This window comes from Engraulis encrasicolus, chromosome 11 (assembly GCF_034702125.1).
Source record: "Engraulis encrasicolus isolate BLACKSEA-1 chromosome 11, IST_EnEncr_1.0, whole genome shotgun sequence".
Classification (NCBI taxonomy): Eukaryota; Metazoa; Chordata; class Actinopteri; order Clupeiformes; family Engraulidae; genus Engraulis; species Engraulis encrasicolus.
The window spans coordinates 52,728,663-52,752,125 of NC_085867.1; the positions used below are offsets into that span (position 1 = coordinate 52,728,663).

Sequence of the window (23,463 nt, forward strand, 5' to 3'; positions counted from 1 at the left end):
ATCGTAACAGCTTACATGCACTTTAGTATCCTGAATGTATGGCATCCTGGTTTTGACCAAATTAGCCCTCCCTGCATAATGTGTTTATATGAGTATTGGAGTTAGACATATAATGAAAATACAGTACTGGTGTGCCGATTAATCTCTCTTTATTATATGGTTGTGACGTCATCTGTCGAATGCTCCATTCATTTCAACGGGGCTCCCCAACGTTCGGATGTCTGTTATTTTTCGATAACGGACGGGTTGGTCTATAACAGACCGCTGTCAATGGCAACAAGACTTTTCACTGCTAAAGCGACTTTTCAACAAGACTCTAATCAGCTGCTGTGATAGACAGCACCCGTTGTCCTGGCTACCGCTGTCAATGGCAACAAGACGTTCACTGCTAAAGCCACTGGCTTGTATGCAAGTCAGTGGCTAAAGCGAATGTTTCATATCACTCCGCAGGGTGTCCGGTCTTTTGTCACTCTAATCAGCTGCTGTGATAGACAACACCTGTTGTCCTGGCTAGCCTACCTAGCTGTTGCCTAGCGGTGTTCCACAACGGCACTGTTTTGTTTTGCGCAGCAACAATCTTAACATTAAATAGGTCTAAAGAAATGTCCCCGCATGTGTGAATCATTTAAGTATATCCATATAATAAGCGGGTTAACTTTCGGCGAGTCGGTCGCTTTGTGGAATAGCAGCACTTCAGAGAGAACAAGACCCCTCCGCTCCGCGTCGGGGTCTAAAGATTCTCTCTGTCGTGCTGCTATTCCACGGTAGCGACCTTCTCGCCGAACGTTAACCCTTACATGTTACCTCGGCGCTGGTAACCACGTCGTAACCACGTCCTATTGGAAAATAGTGTTCAGGATAATGTGCATGCATGCCGAAATATCTTGGTCGCTTTTGGAGCATTCTACCTAGCATATCATGATTGCCCGAAACCGACATAAGAGCGTTATTCGAGATGCTAAATTAGAGAATAATGGTTTACATATGCACATACTTTCCCCAGAATATGTAATATATTGTTTATATACAGGATACCAGTGTTTCCCACAGAAATTTTGGAAACTATGGGGGCAGCCGGATTTTTTTTCCTGGGGGGGGGGGGGCTTTTCACGCGGGCCTTTTGGGGGGGGGGGGGGTTGTATTCACGCAGTGTAAATGCAAAATGGCAAAACAATGAGTACAGTATGACATTGGCGCATGGAGAAACTATAAGCCTAGGCCTACATTTCAGCCATTTATATTTTGAGAAATAAGGCTACATAACATGTTACCCATGACATGTATAATAGTAGTACATTGTCATTTATATTTTAAAAAATGCAGTACAGTGAATCATTTCTGTTTACAACACAGTTTCATTTGTCCCTCATGCAGGGGTCTATGTAATGAAAAAAATAATAAAACAAAATAGGAGCAGAGATAAGAATTTAAGAGTATTGTGAAATTGTTAACGCATAGACAAAAAGGGTCTAAGGGGTCTTACACACCAAGGCGGTAAAGCGTCGCGGAACGGCCACGTTTTTGACCGGCGTCGGTGAAAATACATTGAAACATATCTGTCCGTAACATATCTGTACACACCAACAGGCGGTAGTCGGGCGTCAGCGCTGCATTTGGAAAATAGAACTCGAGCGTATTTTTCACGCCGGCGACCGGCGGTGTCTCATTCAAACGCTGTCAGTGTGAAAGGCAGAGAAAAACATGCCGGCTGAAACTGAGCAGAAAGACCGCGTTTGTCCTGTGACCGTTCCGTTCCGCCTTGGGATGTTTTGGCCCTAAGAGGGTAGGCTATGCCTTTTCCCCACACACACATAGATATACACTTTCTACATGAGGGGTGCTGGTCACAGGGACAGTTTTTCAAAATTCCTCCCAGTAGCCTCTTACTGCAGCAGGGGTCGCCGGCGACCCTATTCACGTGCTGAAAATGCTACTACATGATAACAACATTGCCATGACATTACAAAGAGCCATAGTGCTGCGCTAAGGGGTTAAAAGGGCTGAACAACATATTACACATTTATGTCTATATTCACATTCATTACACATTCACTTCTATATGCAGCCCGATGTCTCCTCTGCCGTGTCAATGAAGGCCTTTCACCTAACTCATTACAACTGTAAAACAAAGCCTGGGTGGGGAGTGTTAGTAAACTCATCCCAACTGTTTTTTTGTATTGCTCCCAAACCCAAGTTAACTACAACAACTTGACTAGGCTTTTGATCCCTCTGTCTTTCAAGCACTTGTGGTTTTCTCTATAGGATGTATTTACTCCAGGAGGAAAAGGCGAAGGAAATCGTAATTCAAATCGTTTTTAACAAAAACGGAAATCGTAAAAAAATTAAAAAAAAAAAAAAACTATAGTATATAAGGTAACACTTTATTTTAGGGACACATCTATTAGCACTAATACATACAATATTAATGCCTGTGTAAGTAACTTGTAAGGCATGTACTAAGCAAAATAAGACAGTTGTTAAGCATGTATTCACAAATGTCTTGTTCATGCCCAATTAGGGATGTATTACTAATATAACCTTAGTAAGGACCAGTAAGCCTATATTTCTATTTATTAGTAAGTAGTAAGTGGCAGAATACAATGTGTATAAGCTCCCGACACACTGTGTGAACAAACCCTGAACAGTGTGAAAACAGATGCGGAATAAGGGTCCCTATTCTAAAGTGATGCATTGGTCAGCCCAGATGTTTCAGGGCCTCCGCACTACCAAAGTCCACCTCGTTACCTAGGGCCCCCACACCATCCAGGCCCACACTATTTAGCCCCCGATATACAAAGTGTAAGGATATGTTAAATAATTATTACTTACGCCGTGGAATCATCTAGTTTTCTCTCACTGAAGATAATACAAAGAAGGTAACAGGAGCCTATATATAGCAAGGATTGAACGTACACTTGTCAATGGCGGTGGGTTGGTGAGATGTCATTTTTTTCATGTACCACTGAGTTTTAATTGTAAAAAAAAAAAAAAAAACACAATAAATGCAGAACATTAGAATAATAGTTTTGAAGCAAAACTAAACTATTCTTTTGTGATAATTAAGTTAATGTTTGAGAACATTAGCTTCAAGAAGTGCAGTGCATGATGGGTACGCAATCTAGGCCAACAGACAACCTACCCAGCTCTGAGCCTTAGCTCCTCCCCTCACTCGTGGCCATGCATTGCATTTCTGACTAAGGGCGTACCCATCATGCACTGCACTTCTTGGAGCTAAGTTTCTCAAACATTAACTCATTTATCACAAAGGAATAGCTTAGTTTCGCTTCCAAACTATTACTCATCGTTATATTCTGTATTTATTGTAGGGTTTTTACAAATAAAACGAATTGGTGTATGAAAAAATGACATCTCACCACCCACCGTCATTGAGAAGTTTACGTCCAATCCTTGCTATATAACGCTTCCAATTACTCTCTTATGTATTAAGTAGAACAATTGAGATCTACATATCTAATGAGACTAATATGGTGGCAGCAATGTTCTTACACTTTGCTTCCCGGGGGCGGGGGGGCTAGAGTAGGGGCCCTAGGTAGTGCGGGGGCCCTAAGCCATCTGGGCTGAGCAATGCATCACTTTAGAATAGGGACCCTTATTCCACATCTGTTTTCACACAGTTCAGGGTTTGTTCACACAGTGTACCAGGAGCTTATACACATTGTATTCTGACCCTTACTGCTTACTCATAAATAGAAATATAGGCTTACTGGTCCTTACTAAGGTTATATTAGTAATACATCCCTAATTGGGCATGAACAAGACATTTGTGAATACATGCTTAACAACAGTCTTATTTTGCTTAGTACATGCCTTACAAGTTACTTACACAGGCATTAATATTGTATGTATTAGTGCTAATAGATGTGTCCCTAAAATAAAGTGTTACCGTATATAACTATAACTATATAACTATAGTATATAAACATACTAAAAGGCAAGGCACGTGCATAAGCCTGGGTAAAACATTCAATAAACAGATAATTAATATATGTAAATAATTCACAATGCACATTTACAACAGCTTACTGACCACATTTTTATGCAGAAAGATCAAGGCATGATGACTTAAATGATAGTAGTATAGTCTGTGGTAGCGCTAATGATCTGAATAGAGGCCCCTGGAGCTTTCTGTTGAGTGTGTTGTGTATGCACATACATACTCCATAATATATGTGAATAATGAACTTGGAAAAAAGAAAGGGAAACGCGTGCGTGCGTGCGTGAGTGCGTGCGTGCGTGCGTGCGTGCGTGCGTGCGTGCGTGAGTGCGTGCGTGCGTGGAGGGTTATGATAAATGTATCTTGACAATGCCTGGCCCTCATTACTTTGCAGCTATTAAATGTTGAATATGACTAACTGGCAATCCATATTTTGATGTTTTTTTAAAAAAAAGAACACGAGCTGTGAGTGGTCAATCACCCTGTCTCAGTGGAGAATAATAACTGCAGGCTTTTGATCACCTCCCATGGACATTAAAACACACGCGCACACACACACACACACACACACACACACACACACACACACACACACACACACACACACACACACACACACACACACACACACACACACACACACACTATCTCTCTCTCTCTCTCTCTCTCTCTCTCTCTCTCTCTCTCTCTCTCTCTCTCTCTCTCTCTCCCTCTCTCTCTCTCTCTCTCTCTCTCTCTTTCTCTCTCTCTCTCTCTCTCTCTCTCTGGTACAATGCTGTCATGAACAACAGCATGACAAACTGCACACTCATCCAGCTCATTCACCCACACATTCACAGTCACCCTACTCTGTCTTAGTCTGTCTGTCTGTCAGACTGATCTGCTGCAGGCCTAGTGACATGTTTTACATGTTCTTAAATGTCTAGGCATCCTTGCTCTCCCTATTATTCTTATGTATGCTGTAGTGTGCGGTTGCAGTTAATTAAAAAATATGCTTCCCCATTTCTGATCTAAACGAAACATACACCTATACTCTGTACATAAAAGAGTCTCTCGCCAAAGTTATGTATGTTATGTATTTTTCATAATTTTAAATGTCAACTATACAAAGTACATTATACAATATTTTCTCTCCAAAGCTTTGTCAGACAGAAATACACCTTTTACTTGAAGTGTGCAGAATCACATCACATTCTTTCTTCACTTGCAATGATGTTGGCTAATCCAGCGAAACGTTTCATTGTGCTAAACTGGTAATTCTAAAATAATTCTTATCTGTCTTATGGATTTCTGACCAAACACAAAGATGTACTGCTAAGATAAGCTCTATGCAGTACCACGACCAGACCGTACTATAAATCATGTAGTGTAGGAGACATGCTTATGCTCCCACACACACACACACAGACACACACAGACACACAAATTGTAAATAACTATTCTTTGGCTTGAGCATTTTTTCACACACACACACACACACACACACACACACACACACACACACACACACACACACACACACACACACACACACACACACACACACACACACACACACACACACACACACAGACACACACAGACACACTCACCTTGGCACGATCGTCTCTCCAGATGCTGCGTCCATGAGTCCATGACTGCCCTCCTACAGTGCATGTCCCAGCTCCAGCACATACTATGTGGGGGTGTTGAGCCGAGAGGGAGGGGACATGAATTCTTGGGCTGACCTCTGCGTGCCCACACACTTACAACTTGGACCGTACACTCCCGTTCAGCCTACACACTTCAGTCTCTCCGCTGTTGAAAGGCTATTTCGTGTGTGGATTTAGCCATGGATTTAGTGTGGACTTGTTTAACTGACTTCCTTCAGGCATGTGCTTGCCAGAAGCCAGCATTGTTTTGGTGAAAATGAATAGTACCCCTGGGAAACATCATGAGTACCAATCACCAGCACACAGATAAAAATAGATATTTTCTTGTAACTGCTGCATTCAGAAAGTATTTCCACATATTGGGAAGATACATAGGTCAAACTTAATTAAGATTAATTCAAGTTTCAAGATTCAGGATTCTTTTTTTATTTAATTATGTGTGGAGTGGAGCAGAAGACAGTAACATTGTTGTGTTAATTGATCTTGAAGAAGATAAATATGTTAATTGTGTGTGTGTGTGTGTGTGTGTGTGTGTGTGTGTGTGTGTGTGTGTGTGTGTGTGTGTGTGTGTGTGTGTGTGTGTGTGTGTGTGTGTGTGTGTGTGTGGAATGGAGAGAGGAGAGAAAATGAGGTGTTGTTTTACAAGGCTGAAGCAGTCCTTAGGATATGTTAATCAGTCTTACTCAGCCTGGTCTATTTGTCTGACTGATTGTTAAAACATTACCTTTGTGTGCAAGACACTGTAATTGTACATTTCACTCATTTTGCTTTTGGTTTTGCATGTTACAAGTATCACGACACTACAATAGAACATCTGACATTTCTCCATGACCCTGAACAGAATCCCCTCTTGACCACTGTGATCTTCTGACCTTTGACATCTAGGTCCACGTGTTTGACTTGAGCATCAACAAATACGAGGCCATATGTCAGCAGCCCGTGGTGGCCAAGAAGAAAACCAAGCTGACGCACATCCAGTTCAACCCGGAGCACCCCATCATCATCGTCGGGGACGACCGTGGCTACGTCAACAGCCTGAAGCTCTCCCCCAATCTCCGCAAGAAGCCTAAGGTAAGCAGGGCAGTGCCCACCAGTGGGATATATGCAGTGGTGATCTTCAGGGGTTTTCTCAAGTACCATCATGTTTTTGGCCTAGCGTCTTTTTACTGTTCCCAACATGTACTGCAGAGGTGTTAAAAGAAAATTTAATTTCATTTAAATAAAAGTACATTTGTGGTGAGAGTACAACCCTAACACATGATATTACATAGCTGTTACACCAGTTAATCCACCTAATGGGGTGGACAGACCGTGTTGTACAGAAAAACACAAAAAACCTAACCACGAACAAGAACCTAAACAAGAACCACCACAAATTTGATCCAACTAGTGCAGAGGTAGCTGATCACAAGACGAGTACACAGGTCCACTGATTACTCAAATTAGCTGTGTTGGAAGGAAGTTGTATTTCTTTTTTCTCTTACTTTTACTTTTGACACCTCTGATGTACCGTACCTGGGGACAAGATAACTTGATTGAACTACATGTAATAGAATACATCTCAAATCAGTGTTAAGGTTTAAAAACCCTGTTTTGCAAATGCTGTTATTAATTGATAATTAATTATTTTCTTTTTTTATTACACTCATGATCATGGCAACATATAGTTCCCTTACTGTGTCTTGTTGTAGCTGGAGTACACTACAGTAAATGCCAAGTGCAGCCTTGTCACATGGTGGGTTGTTTTCCTCACTGCTGACAGACTCCCATGCGCTGTGGGTCGATCAGGCTGCTCACTTCTCTGCTGCGTTATTGAGGCAATTCATCAGCAGGAGTCAGTGGGCGATGTCTTTACCTCAAACACGTGCACGTGCATGTGCATGTGCACGCAAACGCACGCACACACACGCGCCCACACACACACACGCCCACACACACACACACACACACACACACACACACACACACACACACACACACACACACACACACACACACAGATCCACACACACACACACACACACACACACACACACACACACACACAGATCCACACACACGTGCGCCCATCCACACACACACACACACACACACACACACACACACACACACACACACACACACACACACACACACACACACACACACACACACACACACACACACACACACACACATACACACAGAGACTTCTGAACACAATGAAATGGAGGACATTGATGGAACCAAATTGAAAGTATTACAGTATGATAAGATGATACATGGGCACACTAAGTGGCTCCTGAGAAAGTGGCTTACAACATAGTCTATGTGATCAAGCGGATGTGTCCCGAGACTTGTTGTTGGATGTAAGATTGCCTACTTGTGCTCTGCTGCGGATTTTAGGCGGTATATCAAATTTATGACGTATTTTATGATGGAGGAATGAAACCAATCTGTATCATGGCTGGAGCAGGGTAGAAACGTTAACGCATTGGCCACATCTTTCTCTGCTTCTGAAGATAGCTCTGAACAGTGCTTACTCTCAGGGCCGGTGTTCTGTCGAGATGTGTTGCCTCGTCGAGATGAGCGACCGGTCGCCCTATTCGATAGTGGTGTTCTGTCGATTTGCGATGCCTCATCTAAATGAGCGACCTTGACTTTCCGCGGAAGGCGTTTCAATCGGTCCACGTAGGACTGTTTTAATAACCATTACTTTGTTTATTTCACGGACAGGGGTGTGCAATCGTTCGTGCGGAGTTTAATAAGAACATGCGGCTGCTGACAACCGCGAGCCTCTCGTTTGAGCAAGTTAAGAAACGTGCCATATGAAAGAGACTGAGTTGAGTTTGCGCAAATACTGGAGAAAGTGTTTGGGATCAGGGCCTGGCTACGGGTTGTTTAATGTCATTTGCTGTTGGTTTGGTTTCAATGCGACGTGAGCTCGCAAGGCAAATTGCTACATGAAATCATGTGCTATGGGGATAAACAAGAGCGGTTCAGATATTCCCAGATAGCAGATAGCGTATTTGCTGGCTATAGTGGCTTTGTTTTGGCAGATGTCTGTCTTTTAATGACCGGAATCATATTTTCATAACATCCCCACCAGTGCATTTCTTATTACCATGTTGAGGCATTTTACAATGCAGTCGATTCAAATTCTTGAGTGAAAAGGGTGGAGGGAGCATTTTGACAGCTCAATTAGGTGGCGATTTTTTCCATTTTGCAATGAGAACGCCTCCTCTACATAAATAGCCTACCGGTAGTCTTTTCTGATCGATGTTACAATGTTCGAGGCTGAGTGTGTGAGCGATTACGGTTAGGCAACAAAGTAGCAAATGTACGAGGCCAGGCTATTTCGCAGATTTTCCAATGATCTGCTGGATGATCCTGTAACTTTCAGTCCATGACAGTCGGTGGACAGGCTGTAGGCTAACTAGACTATGGATGACTGGTGGTAACCTCAGGAGGACATAGGCTACAGTTTGAGTCACTAAAGTTGACAGTCTCAGGGGATCCTATCGTAACTTGCGCTACAGTTTGAGTCACTAAAGTTGACAGTCTCAGGGCATCCTATAACTTGCGCTACAGTTTGAGTCACTAAAGTTGACAGTCTCAGGGGATCCTATCGTAACTTGTGGTCTCACAATTCGATGGGCAATTACCCGCGAAAACCACCGCGAGGGTGTGCGCATGCGTGCGCATGCTCAGTAGCGAAGAGAATCACATCTCGATGGGTCGCTCATATCGACAGGACACCGGCCCAAGCCTTTATGGGGCCCTAAGCAAAGTTTCATCCGGGGGACCCCCATACCACCACCTACTCAGCAGCAGATGCTTCATAATCTTCATTTACTTGCACAAGTGAGGGGTTGGAGCAAAGGACACAGGTAGGCTGTCTGTAGATTGTGTACCCATCGTGCACTGCACTTCTTGGAGAAAGAAATCTCAAACAGAAAGACATCTATCACGAAGGAATATCTTAGTGGTACATGAAAAGTGACGATGTACCCACCGTCATTGACGTGTCCCTCAATATATACACTGTGAATAGGGAAAATGGTGGAGAGTTCATTTCTTCCTGGAACTTTGCTGCGCACAGGGGCCCCCTGGTGGTGTGGTAGCCGTAAGCCATCGCATAGTTCACTTATGCCTCGGGCCGGCCCTGCTTACTCTTGAACGTCAATGTCAGAGCAGTAGGCAGCTGTAATGCTTATTTGCGTATTTGTCTTTGCAGACTTAAGATGGACTGAAGAGGTAAACGCAAGCTGAGTAGCAGTGGTGTAGTATACTTTTTTTATGGTGGGTATAGTGTATATTTGAGATTTTTTTGAAGTGGGTATACTGTATAATATATTTGTGCTATTCAAACCAATGGATCAATCAATTTTAAGTGGGTATACTGAAATCCCTGAAATTTAGAAGTGGGTATACTCCGTATAGCCGCGTTCTACGTAGACTACACCACTGCTGAGTAGCCACCTAAGGCTTGTAAGGAAACTCGAGCCCTGAATTGTAATGCTTTGGAGTTCAGTGACTCACAGTCATTTAAATATCTCATTATTGTTACTCACTCGTACAGAAAGCAGAAAGCACATTTCAGACAATTTAGCTATGTTTCTGTTGTCTGTCTGTCTGTCCAAGCTTCATGACAGACAGACAGGCAGGCAGACAGAAATAAACACCATAGGGGGCGACGTGGCTCAGTGGGCTAGTGCACCGTACCAATGCGACGGGGACCCCGGTTTGATTCTGACCCAGGGTCGTTTCCCGATCCTTCCCCGTCTCTCTCACCCCACTCATTTCCTGTCTCTCTCACTGAGACAGGAACTCTCATCTCAGTAATGAAAGCGTAAAAGCCCAAAAATATACATTGAAATGAGAAATACACACTGCATGCATTCATACAGATCACTGATTTGGCTGACGTATATGTAGTGTTCCTTCTTTTTCAGAGTGAAAATGTTATGTGCCTCTGAGGAGTATGGATTCTCAATTTGAAAGCCTTGCTTGCATTGGTCCGCCTCCTTGTTCCACTGCTCAGCAAAACGTTTAGTGCTGCTTTGGCTAAATGGCACTGAGCCCCGAATGACTTCAGATGTCGTGAATAACGCAGAGGATAGAAATTTGGCTGACAAACGCCATTGCAGTTATGCAGACTAATGACAAAAGGTGCCGTTGGGCAATTAGTACAGCGGTGACTGCGGCTGTTCTCTCTGCCTCTTTCTCTCTCTATCTCTCTGTTCCTACTGACATCTTTTTGGCCACCTGGAGCTGTGTGTGTGTGTGTGTGTGTGTGTGTGTGTGTGTGTGTGTGTGTGTGTGTGTGTGTGCGTGTGTGTGTGCGTGTGCGTGTGTGTGTGTGTGTGTGCGTGCATGCGCTTGAGAGGGTGTGTGTGTGTGTGTGTGTGTGTGTGTGTGTGTGTATGCGTCGTCATGCACATGCGTTTGAAAGTGTGTGTGTGTGTGTGTGTGTGTGTGTGTGTGTGTGTGTGTGTGTGTGTGTGTGTGTGTGTGTGTGTGTGTGTGTGTGTGTGTGTGTGTATTTGTGCACGCGTGAGTGTGCCTCCTCTTCTGCATAATTCATTAGAGCCACTGTTTTCCCCGCTTCACCGGGAGCCACCTCGTGATTTATCACCGGCAAACATTCTCCTCGCTGCCACTTGCTAACGAGATGCACAGAGCATCCTCCTGTCACTCAGGCCACTATCACTCTTCCCCCTCTCCATTCTTTCATTATTTCCTCATCTTGTTCTCCTTTGCTCTCTTTCTCTCTCACTCTCACTCTCTATCTCTGCATTCCTTTACATCTCTCTGACTGGCTTTCCTTTTTGCCTCACTCTCCTCTTCCTATTCCTCCCTCCTTTCTCCCTTTGTATGCATTTATCTTGTCTGGCTGTCTCTCCTCCTCTGCTTTAGATAGATTAAAGTGTGGTGATAGAGAAGTGCTGTGTGTGTCTGTGTTTATTTGTTTGTTTATCTGTTTGTCTGTCCTCTGTCTGCCTGTTTGTTTGTGGTCTGGACTGGCAGCTGAATAGTGTTCTCCTCCTGCTGAGAGAGGAAGAAGCCTCAGTCTCCCATTGTGCTGGCAGCTTGGCTGTTGTGCCAAATAGGCTGGTGGCCAGCGTCTATCAGGGGTTCATCACTTGTGTGAACTGTGCTCCTGGCATCATGGTGCTATCTCTTTTTCTCCCATCATTGTTCCCACAAAATCATCTTGTATTAAGCATTCACTGTATAATTTGGGAACTTTCCAAGTCCCTGAGTGTGAAAGGTAAAAAAAAAAAACCAATGTGTTAACTAGGGGTGTAAATAATAATCGATACATCGATCCTACAGCCGGAGATTCAATTAATCCATAAGTCGCAAGAGAAGTGATTAATCGTTATTAATCGGTTAATCAGGGTTTTTTAATATTATTTCTGGTTAAATTGTTCAAAATATCACACATAAGTCTAGCCTGTAAGGGAAAAAAATGACAATTTATTTGAATCAAATCGAATTGAATCGAATCGTGGTAAAACCTTAAAGGGACACTGTGCAGGAAATGGTCAAAAAAGGTACTGCAACTATGCTGCTCATTGAAACTGGGCTGCCTATTGCCAAATTTGATCTTTACATGAAAGTTTACTAAGTATTTAACACATATTTTCTAGTATGGTCCAAGTACAGTCATTTTTGCAGCTAAAAATGGCTATTTTTGGAAATTCAAAATGGCGGACCATGGAGAAGATCCCCCTTTTCATGTATGAAAAGTGCAATTTTTCTAGTCATAATGAATACTTAGAATGTGATGCTGGTGGTAAGTATTCATGAAAAAGGTAACATTAGTGAATGGGCAGCATGAATTCTGGAAATAAACAACTAAAAATCTCACACAGTGTCCCTTTAAGTATCGAAAATAATCAAATTGCTGGTCTTAGAAATCAACCTAAGACATCATACTTCACTTGTTCAGACTGCTGCACATACGAATTTTTACGCCTCACTGTGGGGCCTCGGCTCTGGTAAGCTGGCAGTCCACCACTGAAAAGTATTCCTTGTTGGTGACATCAAATGGCTGTGAGTCCCCTGTACTGAGACACCTGTGAGTAGCCAGAGCATTTTAGCTATAGTTACTGTGAAGGCTACTGAGCTGGGGTGTGTTTCCCGTTAACTATGCTTTCATTGTAGCCGTACGTGCATTGTTTACGATTGATTCTAGGAACGTTCTTAGATTTTTTTACGCCTGTTTACCAAAGACCATTGTACGTGAACGCAGGTGAACAGCCTCTACAATCGTTCGTAGAGCTGCTCTTAAGGGCAAAAATGTACAGTAAGGCATGTGTTAGCAGCGATGGAAACCTCACTGTTGTTACCAATGCCAATGTCGACATCATTGCATTCTTCAACTCTGCAGGTGTTTCCATTGAAATATCACAAGATGCATGTTGCTTATCTAGACTCAGATTTATCCTATTGCAGCCTGACTGTCCCATGGACATTTGCATTATGTGTACAGACCATTCTTTTTGGAGAACACAGCCCATTAAACATGAATGAATGTCCATTTAATGGTGTCCTTGTGGGAAAAAATACCAGGTTTTAATTTTGTATTATAATTTGGTGTTTAATTAATTTAGCATTATAAAACACTTGGACGCTGGCACAAATTCGGTTGGATCCAAATTACTTTTCAGATGCCCAATGAATTATATTCACCCATTCCCCTTCCTATTGAGCCTGAACCAAGTTTTAGCAGCCTACTCAGCAGCGAGTGCGTGTTTAGAAAATCTCATCAGCAAATTCCCAGGAACTCGTGCCTGCAACTCAGGCAAAACGAATGAAGCAGGGAACATCTCCTACCCTTCTCGTCCCTGGCTGAGCTGTGCACAACCCAAACTCCCATCATGTGCTTCAAAACGTGCCTCCCCATAACGACTCTATCCATTGGTCCAGAGAGCATCTGCAGTGAAAATCAGTGTCTGTCTCTCTCGCTGTGTGTGTGTGTGTGTCTGTCTGTCTGTCTGTCTGTCTGTCTGTCTGTGTGTGTGTGTGTGTGTGTGTGTGTGTGTCTGTCTGTCTGTCTGTCTGTCTGTCTGTCTGTCAGAGAGAGAGAGAGAGAGAGAGAGAGAGAGAGAGAGAGAGAGAGAGAGAAAGACAAAGAAGAGAGGGAAAAGAGAAAGAGAAAGAGAGAGAGAGAGAGAGAGAGAGAGAGAGAGAGAGAGAGAGAGAGAGAGAGAGAGAGAGAGAGAGAGAGAGAGCATTCACATGTGTGGTAAAGAGGGTGAGAGAGTCGGAGAGAAGGCGGCGGCACGAGAGAGTGAGAAAGAGCAGCCGTAAACTTTACTACTGAGGAGAGGATTGCACCAAAAGAGAGACAGAGCAGACACAGACTTCACTACTGAGAGGGGAGCACAGAGGAGCGAGCGGGGGGCCTATAGGCAGCCGTCCAGGGCAGGGCAGGGCAGGGCAGGGCAGCCAGTGGCAGATAATGTGTTTTCATTAGAGCCGACTCCTGTGTCAGCAGCTTTGCTCCGCTGTGTCACGTTGTCATTAATCTCCAGGCTTTTCCCTCTCTATCTACTCCCCATAGAGGAGAGGGAGAGGAGAATGAATGCAGCAGTGTAGATGGGCTTCTCTTTGTCTGTCTCTTTTCCATGCCGCGGTATCTCCTGCCGCATCTATCTCTCATTACCACTTTCTCTCTCCATCTATCCGTACCTATCTTTAAATACCCCTCTTCTAGTTTAGTTCAATTTATTTAGTTTAGTTCAGCGGGGACCATGCACAATAGACATTGTTTACAAAAGTAAAAAGATGGCTTGTGCCAGATTATAGCTATATAGCTCGTTTCCATCTGCAGTCCCTGGACAGGTAAGACAAAATGAAAATACAGTACAGATAAGAACATCCATAGGCCATGGGTTCATACCCCCCCCCCCCAACTATCTGTTTTTCTCCAACTGCTACTCTCTTTAACGTCTCTCTCTCTCACTGCGAAGTGCTGTATGTCTCTGTAATCGTTTCTCAGTATCCCCCATTCTCTCTCTGTCTGTACTGTATGTCTTGTTCTGCCAGGATCTCTCACCCTCAGCATTACTGTCTTGCTCTCCCCCTCTCAGGCTGCTCTCGGCGCATTTGCTCAGCTCAGCATCGTCTTCAGAGGTTTCGACCTCGCTGATTGACTTGGCACCTGGCCGCTCTGCCTTCGCCAAATGCCATGAAATGAGCACTTTATTGTTGATATTTAAGCTAGAAGCAGCCGCTTAGCCTCTGAGAGGGAGCTCAAGAACAATTGCCCACGCAACCCGATTTCCTCTGGATCTTAGAAGCAGAGGTTTTGGGCTCTGTTCACCGATACCTTGGCATATACAGTACTTAACCCATGATATTGCCTTGTGTCAGTGACACAGACAAGCATGTATCTCATACAAGCTGTGACTGCCATATGCAATGCATGTATCACTTTCAGTATTCTGAATATGAAGGGGATATTAAGTATCCCAAATAAGCCTTGGATACTCTGACATCATGTAATCAACTTAACTAGTATACAAAAGATTTTGTAAGAACCTTTGGTGCTGGTAACCAGGATACACACATTTAGAGAGAATTCTATAAAGGCCAAGAAAACGTAATAGTACTACTTTCATGTAAACCGCGATATTGGTAACCTGAACACCCTGTACTGTATTCATGTAGGCCCAAACACCTTATCCCGAATTTGGTCAGAACCGGGACAAGCCTCGTATTTGAAATACTGATGTGCATGTACAAAACTCACTGATGAGGCTGTGTGAAGTAGTGAGGGAACACCATCTTTTTAACAGTGTGGGTTCTTCAGTGGCTGCTGTGGCAGACAGCCATGTTACCAGACTTGCTGGCATGAAATGACAACTTCATCCATGACTCAGACTCAAATCCTCTGATTGAAAATAAAAACTGCATCGTAATCACTAAAATAGACCTGTGATGTGATCATGGACAAGTGAATAGTGCTTATTCTGTGGTCATACACAGATCCCATTTTGATGTCTGTTTTAATCCAATGAATATTAATGTTGTGTATTTCACTACACAACATTCTCTATACTCAAATTGACTTTTTCACCATGGCCATATCATGTCAACTGTATCGTTAACGGCGTTGCATGTACCATGTTAACTGTGTGAAAAGCACAAAGCTTTTCAGAATTTGATAGAGGGGCGCTATAGAAGTTTGGAGTTTCATTTGTTTGGTGAAATTATGGGATCATTTTGAGGGGAAGCAGAGATGCCTCTCACACACTAGTCACACACTCAATCATCAGTGTCTGGGCTAGAAAATTACTTGTTTGAAAAATGACTGCCATAATGTATTCTAAAATTGCTGTTTCCCAGTTTGTAGCATGCACACATTTAGTCAAATGCATCAAAGTTTGAAGACAAAGAGAGAGGAAAAAAACAAATCTAGTTACCTATTGCCTTGGGATGAAAAAGAAAGGTATAATCTTCTTGTCAGAGAGCAAGATTGACTCAATGCATTTATAACAAACACTCAACTTTAATCCAAGAACTTTTAATGACTTTTAGACTTTTCAGATGCTATTGTTGTTCCCAAACTGAATTACTTGCCATCCATCAGATGTCTGAAGGAATCCTCAGGATGCAACTGCCCCAACATTGACCCCCATTCACCACTACTTGTTATTGCACATTCCCTACACTACTACTTCTTGTTGGGTATTGCTGACACTCCAGGTAGCTTTACCACTTGATGCCAGAGCAATTACTGAACAGCCAATACCACCCTGTGGCCTTTGACAGTGGCCACTTCACAACCCTGGGGCTGTGGACGCCTGTAGCCCAACTGTCAGGATCATGTCACATGTACACATGTACACATGTACACAGTCTCTCTCTCTCTCACACACACACACACACACCATCATCAGCGGTCACTCGAAACGAGTATGACTGTCCTCTCAGTAGGGTTTTCTATTTGTGGGTCTTCAGGTGACTGTGGAGACCAATCCTTGATCCACATATCTTGGTGCAGTTTGGGCAGGGGAAAGTAGAGGTGGTGGGTATTGCTGCAGCCTTTTCCATGTGATCCTTACGGCGTTGTCGTTTTGCTTGTGTGGCATGGTGGAGTTCGTTTTCATGTTGTGCTGCACCCTCATGCAATGCTTTCCTCCAGCTATGTCTGTCCCTGGCAAGGTCCTCCCAGTTATTAGATGGTATATGGAATTTCTTTAAGTTGGTTTTGATGTTGTCTTTGTAGCGTTTCTTTGGACCACCAGGGACACGCTGACCTTCTTTCAGTTGGGAGTACAAGATCTGCTTTGGGAGACGGGTGTCTGGCATGCGGATGACGTGGCCTGTCCAGCGGAGTTGGTGCTTCATTATGATAGTTGTAATGCTGGGTACATTAGCCTCCTCCAGGATACTGATGTTGGTGCGTTTGTCCTGCCAGTTGATATTCAGGATTTTACGCAGGGACCGTTGATGGAATTGTTCTAGTGATTTTAGGTGTCTGCTGTATGTGGTCCAGGTTTCTGCTCCATACAACAGGGAAGGGAAGAACTACAGCCTTGTAAACCAGGATCTTAGTTTGGGGTCTCAGGTCTCTGTCATCAAAGACTCTTTTTCTGAGTTTGGCATAAGCTCCACAGGCACAGCTCAGACGGTGGTTGACCTCAGAGTCTATGTCAGCTTTGGAGGAGAGCAGACTGCCAAGGTAGGAGAAGTGGTCAACATTTTCCAGGGTAGCATCGTGTACTTTGATGGTAGGCTGGGTTAAGGGCTGGTTGGGTGATGGCTGAAACAGGACCTGTGTCTTCTTGATGTTTAATGCCAAACCCAGGGATGTGTATGCCTTGGCAAAGGCATTCAGGGATGCTTTGGAGCTCATCTGGGGAGTGTGATACAATGGCATTATCGTCTGCATACTGAAGTTCCATGATGGTGGTGTTCCTGATTTTACTTTTGGCTTTAAATCTATTTAGATTGAATAGCCTACCATCTGATCTGTAGAGGATTGGAATCCCTTGTGGCAGTTCTGGGCCAATGAGATGGAGTATGGCAGCGATGAAAATGGCAAACAGGGTCGGTGCAATTATGCAGCCCTGTTTTACTCCTGTCTCCACAGGGAAAGCCTCAGATTCAGAGCCACCATTGCTGAGAACTGTAGCTGACATGCCATCATGAAGGAGCCTTAGTATGCGGATGTATTTGTCATGGCATCCATACTTCGATAGTAAGGTCCATAGAACCTGGCGGTCCCACAGAGTCAAAAGCCTTCGTCAGATCTATGAAGGCCATATACAGGGGCAGTCCTTGTTCACGGGCACTTCTCTTGTAGCTGGCGTGCAGTGAAAATCATGTCTGTTGTTCCTCTGGATGGGCGGAAACCACATTGAGATTCTGGGAGTAATTCCTCAGACAATGGAAGCAGGCGGTTAGCAAGTATGCGGGTAAGGACTTTGCCTGTTGTTGACAGAAGTGAGATGCCCCTGTAGTTTCCACATTCAGCTTTGTCCCCTTTCTTGAAGATTGTGACGATCTGGGCATCACGAAGCTCAGAGGGTAGCTCCTCTCTCTCCCAGACCTTGAGAAGAAGCTGGTGAACGTGGTGCCAGAGCTGTGGTCCCCCCTCCTTTAGGATTTCTGAGGAGATTCCATCTGAACCAGCAGCCTTGTTGTTCCTAAGGCTTCTAATAGATTTGGCAACCTCAGTTATGGTGGGAGGAACAGCCAGGTCTTCTCTGATGGGCATTTGGGGGGATCTGGTTCAAGGTATCTGGTGGTGCAGCTGCGCCGTGTCGGTTCAGGAGCTCTTGAAAATGTTCTTTCCAGCGTGTGTTGATGGCTGAGTTATCTTTTAAAAGAGTTTTTCCATCCTTTGAGCGCAGGGGATTTAAGCCGTGGTGGCTGGGGCCATAAACGGCTCTTGTAGCACTGAAAAATCCTCTTGTGTCTCCAGAGTCTGCGAGTCCTTGGAGTTCCAGAGCCTTTTCAGTCCACCAGGTGTTTTTTAGTTCCCTCACCCGACTCTGAACCTCAGCCTTGGCCCTAGAGTGAGCTATCCTTTTTCCACACACACACACACACACACACACACACACACACACACACACACACACACACACACACACACACACACACACACACACACACACACACACTGTGTGGTGGGTCTATCATGATGTAATGTGTTAATGTGTAGACTACCACATTTGCTAAGCTGCAGTATGTATAGCTCAAGAATTCCTCATTATGGGTCATCTTTTCTGTGGCTATTGTGTGTATGTACAGTACAGTATGTACGTACAGGGACCATGCGTGGTAATTAGCCCTTTAGACATGAACACACACATTCATGGCCCTGACAGTAGTTCTGGGTAATAGTATCTCATTATTATAGCAGACATACACATGCAAACCCACCCACACACACACACACACACACACTCTCTCTCTCTCACACACACACACACACACACACACACACACACACACACACACACACACACACACACACACACACACACACACACACACACACACACACACACACACACACACACACACACACACAATGCCACGTCCATAGATGTGCCTGCCAGAATCCTTTCTTTTGTTTAATCAAAGTAACTGTTCATTACACCAGAGTTGTCTTTATGTTCCTTTCAACATCAGTCTGTTGTTTCAGCAGCCTGCGCGTTATCTGGACAGTTTAACAAATCTTAACATCTAACCCATTAAAACACAGTTATACAGTACATTTGTTGTTACCTGATTGCCAATCACCGAGTAATAGTGCATTACTAAAGGCCCTGTGTTATGTCATAGTAGAGTAGTACTATGGTAAATAACCTTTCGATGACTATTACAGCATGCCTCAGATGGTACGTACGCCGTGCATTATGGGGCTACGGCCACCGTCTTTTTAGGCCATTACTGTAATATAACGTAGTTTGAGTGGATAAAAGGCTAAATGAGCTATCTTAGCCACACTGCTGAGCTATGTTCTCTGGTTGCACAGGAGGAATTATGGCTTACCATCACCTTTCCTGATGGGGCACCTCAATCAGGCTTACTCGGTCATTGCAACCTTAGCATCGCTGGTCTATTTCTTTGCAGAAGCTTTGAATCACTGATGAGTCCACATTTGTAATCAAACTCTTGGGAATAAAACAAATGAAAAATCCGAGCAAACCAGGAAAAAGAAACATTTGTAGGTGTAAGAACACCCTGGTATTTCAGGTAGTAATATTACAAATGCAAGAGTTCCATAGCAGATTGTGCAACACCACTTGAATACGGTATGACTGCCTCTGACTTGACACGTTATAGACTCTTTGCTTTGATCCATTTTTAGACCAGACGAGACTACAGAAAAAAAAAGTGCACAGGAAAGGAAGGTGTTACAGGGGAGAGAAATGAAAGGAAAAGGCTGTCTGCTTTTGAGTGACATGGCACAACAGAACAGATGTGTGGCCTCGCCTCGGTTCCCAGTGGCATCTTGACGAGCCACAGGTGCTCCGGATTGTCTTGGCGACCAATAGGCCAAGGATTGTCTTTCTCCCCCTAGTCACGATCAGCTGCTCCAGAGACACTGCTGAGCTATAAATAACACCTTACCTTGAGCTGCTGCTGCTGCTCCACTACTCTACTCTACCTCTCTATCTGGGTCTGTCTGTCTCCAGTATGTGCATGAAGACTTACCTTTTTCCTCTGTTGCGTAAGTTAGTGCCATGGGTATTTGACTTTCAGAAGGTGCAGACCCCTTTTTTTCTGCCAGAAACGGTGCAAAGGGTTACATAGCCACAGGGAGCAAATCATTGGCTGGTCAAGATGGGTCAAGTGGTGGGTTGGCAGTGAGCCCCTAGAAAACTGACACAGCCTGAAAGCTACATTCAGTTGAGGGGGAACTTTCTCACGAGAGTGTCATTACTTATATTTCAGACACAGGATCAGAAATCAGTCAGCTAATTGTCACTGTGTTAGTCCTCCCCGCAAATTTAGTTACAAATCCCAAAATGTTGTTTTAAAATGCTATGTATAAACTTCAACTTTTTTCGCACACCTCAGCTGGCAGGTGCGTCGGAGATGGCACCATGGGTCACTCAGCAACAACTTAAAGAAACTCCCGCACACTGACCCTGCTATGTATAAAAGCTATTCATTTTATGTGAGCAAACACATTAGAGTGATTAGAATCACTTTATAAGACCCAATACACATGCCAAATGTACCCGGGAGTTGATTGAGGCCCAAGATGTATTTAAAGTTCTGAGAGAGACACAGTGAGACAGGCAGAGAGAGGGGGGGCAACTATGGGAAGGAGGAAGCCAAAAGGGAGAGACAGAAAGCTTAGCTTAGCTGCCAACTCTTCACTGGGTAAATGGGTAGGAGATGAAGAGACGTGTTGTGCAGCAAAGGGGGCAGTCACCCAGCCTGTCTAATTAGTCCCATCCTCTGGGCATTCTGCAAAGATCATTGGAGCCTGGCGGAAAGGTCAGCAACCAAAGCAATGATCTCTGATTGGCAAAAATTCTTTCAGTCCTCCTCAATCCCCTTCCCAACGCTCTCTCCGCAAGCTCTCCCCACCCACCTGTCTCTTCCTGTCTTTCTCTCTCCCAGAGGGTCTCATCTGTCACCGTAATAGTCTGGGATAAATGCCAGGAAGAATCTGAAGCAGCCAGCTTGTGGTCCTCCTCAGACCGGTGGAGGCTGTGTGTGTGTGTGTGTGTGTGTGTGTGTGTGTGTGTGTGTGTGTGTGTGTGTGTGTGTGTGTGTGTGTGTGTGTGTGTGTGTGTGTGTGTGTGTGTGTGTGTGTGTGTACTGCATGCAGTCTGTCTCTTGTGGCTGCAGTGTTTGTTGTTGTTTTTCAGTTAACATGTCAGTTCAAAGGCATCTCGTTGTGGTGAAAAAGGAGGCTTGTTTTGTGTATGTGTCTGTGTGTGTGCGTGTCCTTCACTGTCCCCCAAATCCCGACATCAGAGCAGATTGGCAATTCTAGGTCAGCCATCCCACTTAACATGGCTGAGTCATCTCACACTCACTTTCCTCACTGTTCCCCCCCCCTCTTTCCCATCACTTTCTGCCATTCCACCGACCTCCCTCACCCAATTTCACATCTCGTTCCACACCATATCCATATTTTGCTTTTTCCTTATATTGATATTCCTTTATGCCACCTTATCTGTATGTTGCTTTCCTCCACTTACCGCTGTTTCACCCACCCATCATCCAATTGTACATCTCTCTAACACTGCATCCATGCCCTGTGTTACATGCAGTATGTACAGTATGTTACATGTATGCAGTATGTTACATTTTCTTGTGTTGGTATTCAGGGTGCAAAATTAACTTTTTTCATCACCAACCAAAATGGCTTGTAGATCAGGGCTATTCAAATGGCAGCCCCTGGGGCCAGATGCAGCCCTTGGACAGCAAGGTTCTGGCCCCCCACAAGCCCCTTGAAATACAGAATCATTTTTTGGAATTTAGTGATAAAAGTATGGGTTCTGTACAGTGCTTAATTTGTCAAGCGGGAGGTCCCGGAGCGCAGAGGATGGGTGGCTCCCCCAGAAGGGGGGGTCTGTGATGTCTTTCCCTGAGCTTCCATCCAAGCTTCCGGAGCTCTCGTCAGAGGTTCCGGAGCTAGCTCCCCCTTGCTCCCCCTCAAATTAAGCACTGGTTCTGTATAGAGCTGAAATGGGACACAGGGCGTTAAAATGCAGGAAATCTAAAAATTTCTAAATCTAAAAAATGCAAAACTTTCTTGGGGGAGGACCCCCAGACCCCCCACTTCAGTGAAGTCTCGTATTTATTTCATTGACAGTCGGTGACTACAATACATTAGGGGTGGTACTGTACACAAAATTCACGGTTCGGTTCATATCACGGTGTCAAGGTCACGGTTTTCGGTTCTCTACGGTTCTTTTTTTTTAGTTCATGATAAATGGTGCACTGGCTAATAGAATCGGACTTATCATTAAATATCCTACATATGGTTTGTATAGGCTTATAATGTGAAAATGGTATGATTTTAATTGTGTCATCCTCTGATTTGGTGTTATACGCTAATGTTTTAATCAGAGAGACTGGATAAGATACTCCTAGAATCTCCGTTTTACATATTTTTCTGGGCAGTACATGAATTGCGGTTTGCGATGGATTGCACGGTTCGGTTCGGTATGTGTGTGAATTGTACGGTTTCGGTTTTCGGTGCGGTTTGTGCCATCCCTACAATACATACGTATAGTTCAGCCCCTTTACTGGGAGGAATTTGAAAAACTGGCCCTCGTTGACATTTAATTGAATACCCCTGTTGTAGATGTTACTCATACAAGACAAACACACACTTACTAATGGGTGAAAGTGGCTAGTAAGTTTGGCTCGTTAGTCTTTTCTACCAGCTTAACTGAATTTTCACCAGCATTTGGCCAGTTTGGTATTCCTTTATCCTGCCTTACACATACATATGTTGTACTTTCCTGTTTTGGAACTCTTTTCTCCCTCGTGTCATATCTGTATTCCTCTTAGTGTTCTGCATCTGGCCTAGCTGATTTTGCCGTTGTCCTTGTGTGTCCACCAGGAGAAGAAGGGCCAGGAGCTGCCCAAAGGTCCAGAGGTGGAGATCGCCAAGATGGAGAAGCTCCTGAGTTTGCTCCGGGAGCCAGAGAGCAACAACAATTAAGCCAATCCAATCCTGAGAAGACACTTTCACCTCCATCCCACCACCAACCGCCTCTTTGTCTCTCACTTTAACCTCTTTTGCTTCCCTCTGGACTTGGGCCTCCACCAGACCTGACCTGACCTGAAGACACTTTAAACACCATATATCAGAAATAAAGAATAAAATGAAATGTCAAATCAGGTTGTATTCGAACATTATATTGAACT

General features: G+C 44.1%; 1 protein-coding gene across 1 annotated transcript in view; it reads left to right on the top strand.

Annotated features, from left to right (window-relative positions):
* dnai1.2 (dynein, axonemal, intermediate chain 1, paralog 2) overlaps positions 1 to 23,436 on the top strand; it is a 54,177-nt gene extending 30,741 nt beyond the window's left edge. Inside the window, exons 19-20 of the mRNA XM_063210956.1 lie at positions 6,493 to 6,678; positions 23,156 to 23,436. Of these exons, the coding sequence (XP_063067026.1) occupies positions 6,493 to 6,678; positions 23,156 to 23,257 (288 nt within the window). The 3' untranslated portion in view covers positions 23,258 to 23,436. The remainder of the gene's footprint in view (positions 1 to 6,492; positions 6,679 to 23,155) is intronic.
* The last annotated feature ends 27 nt before the right edge of the window (positions 23,437 to 23,463 follow it).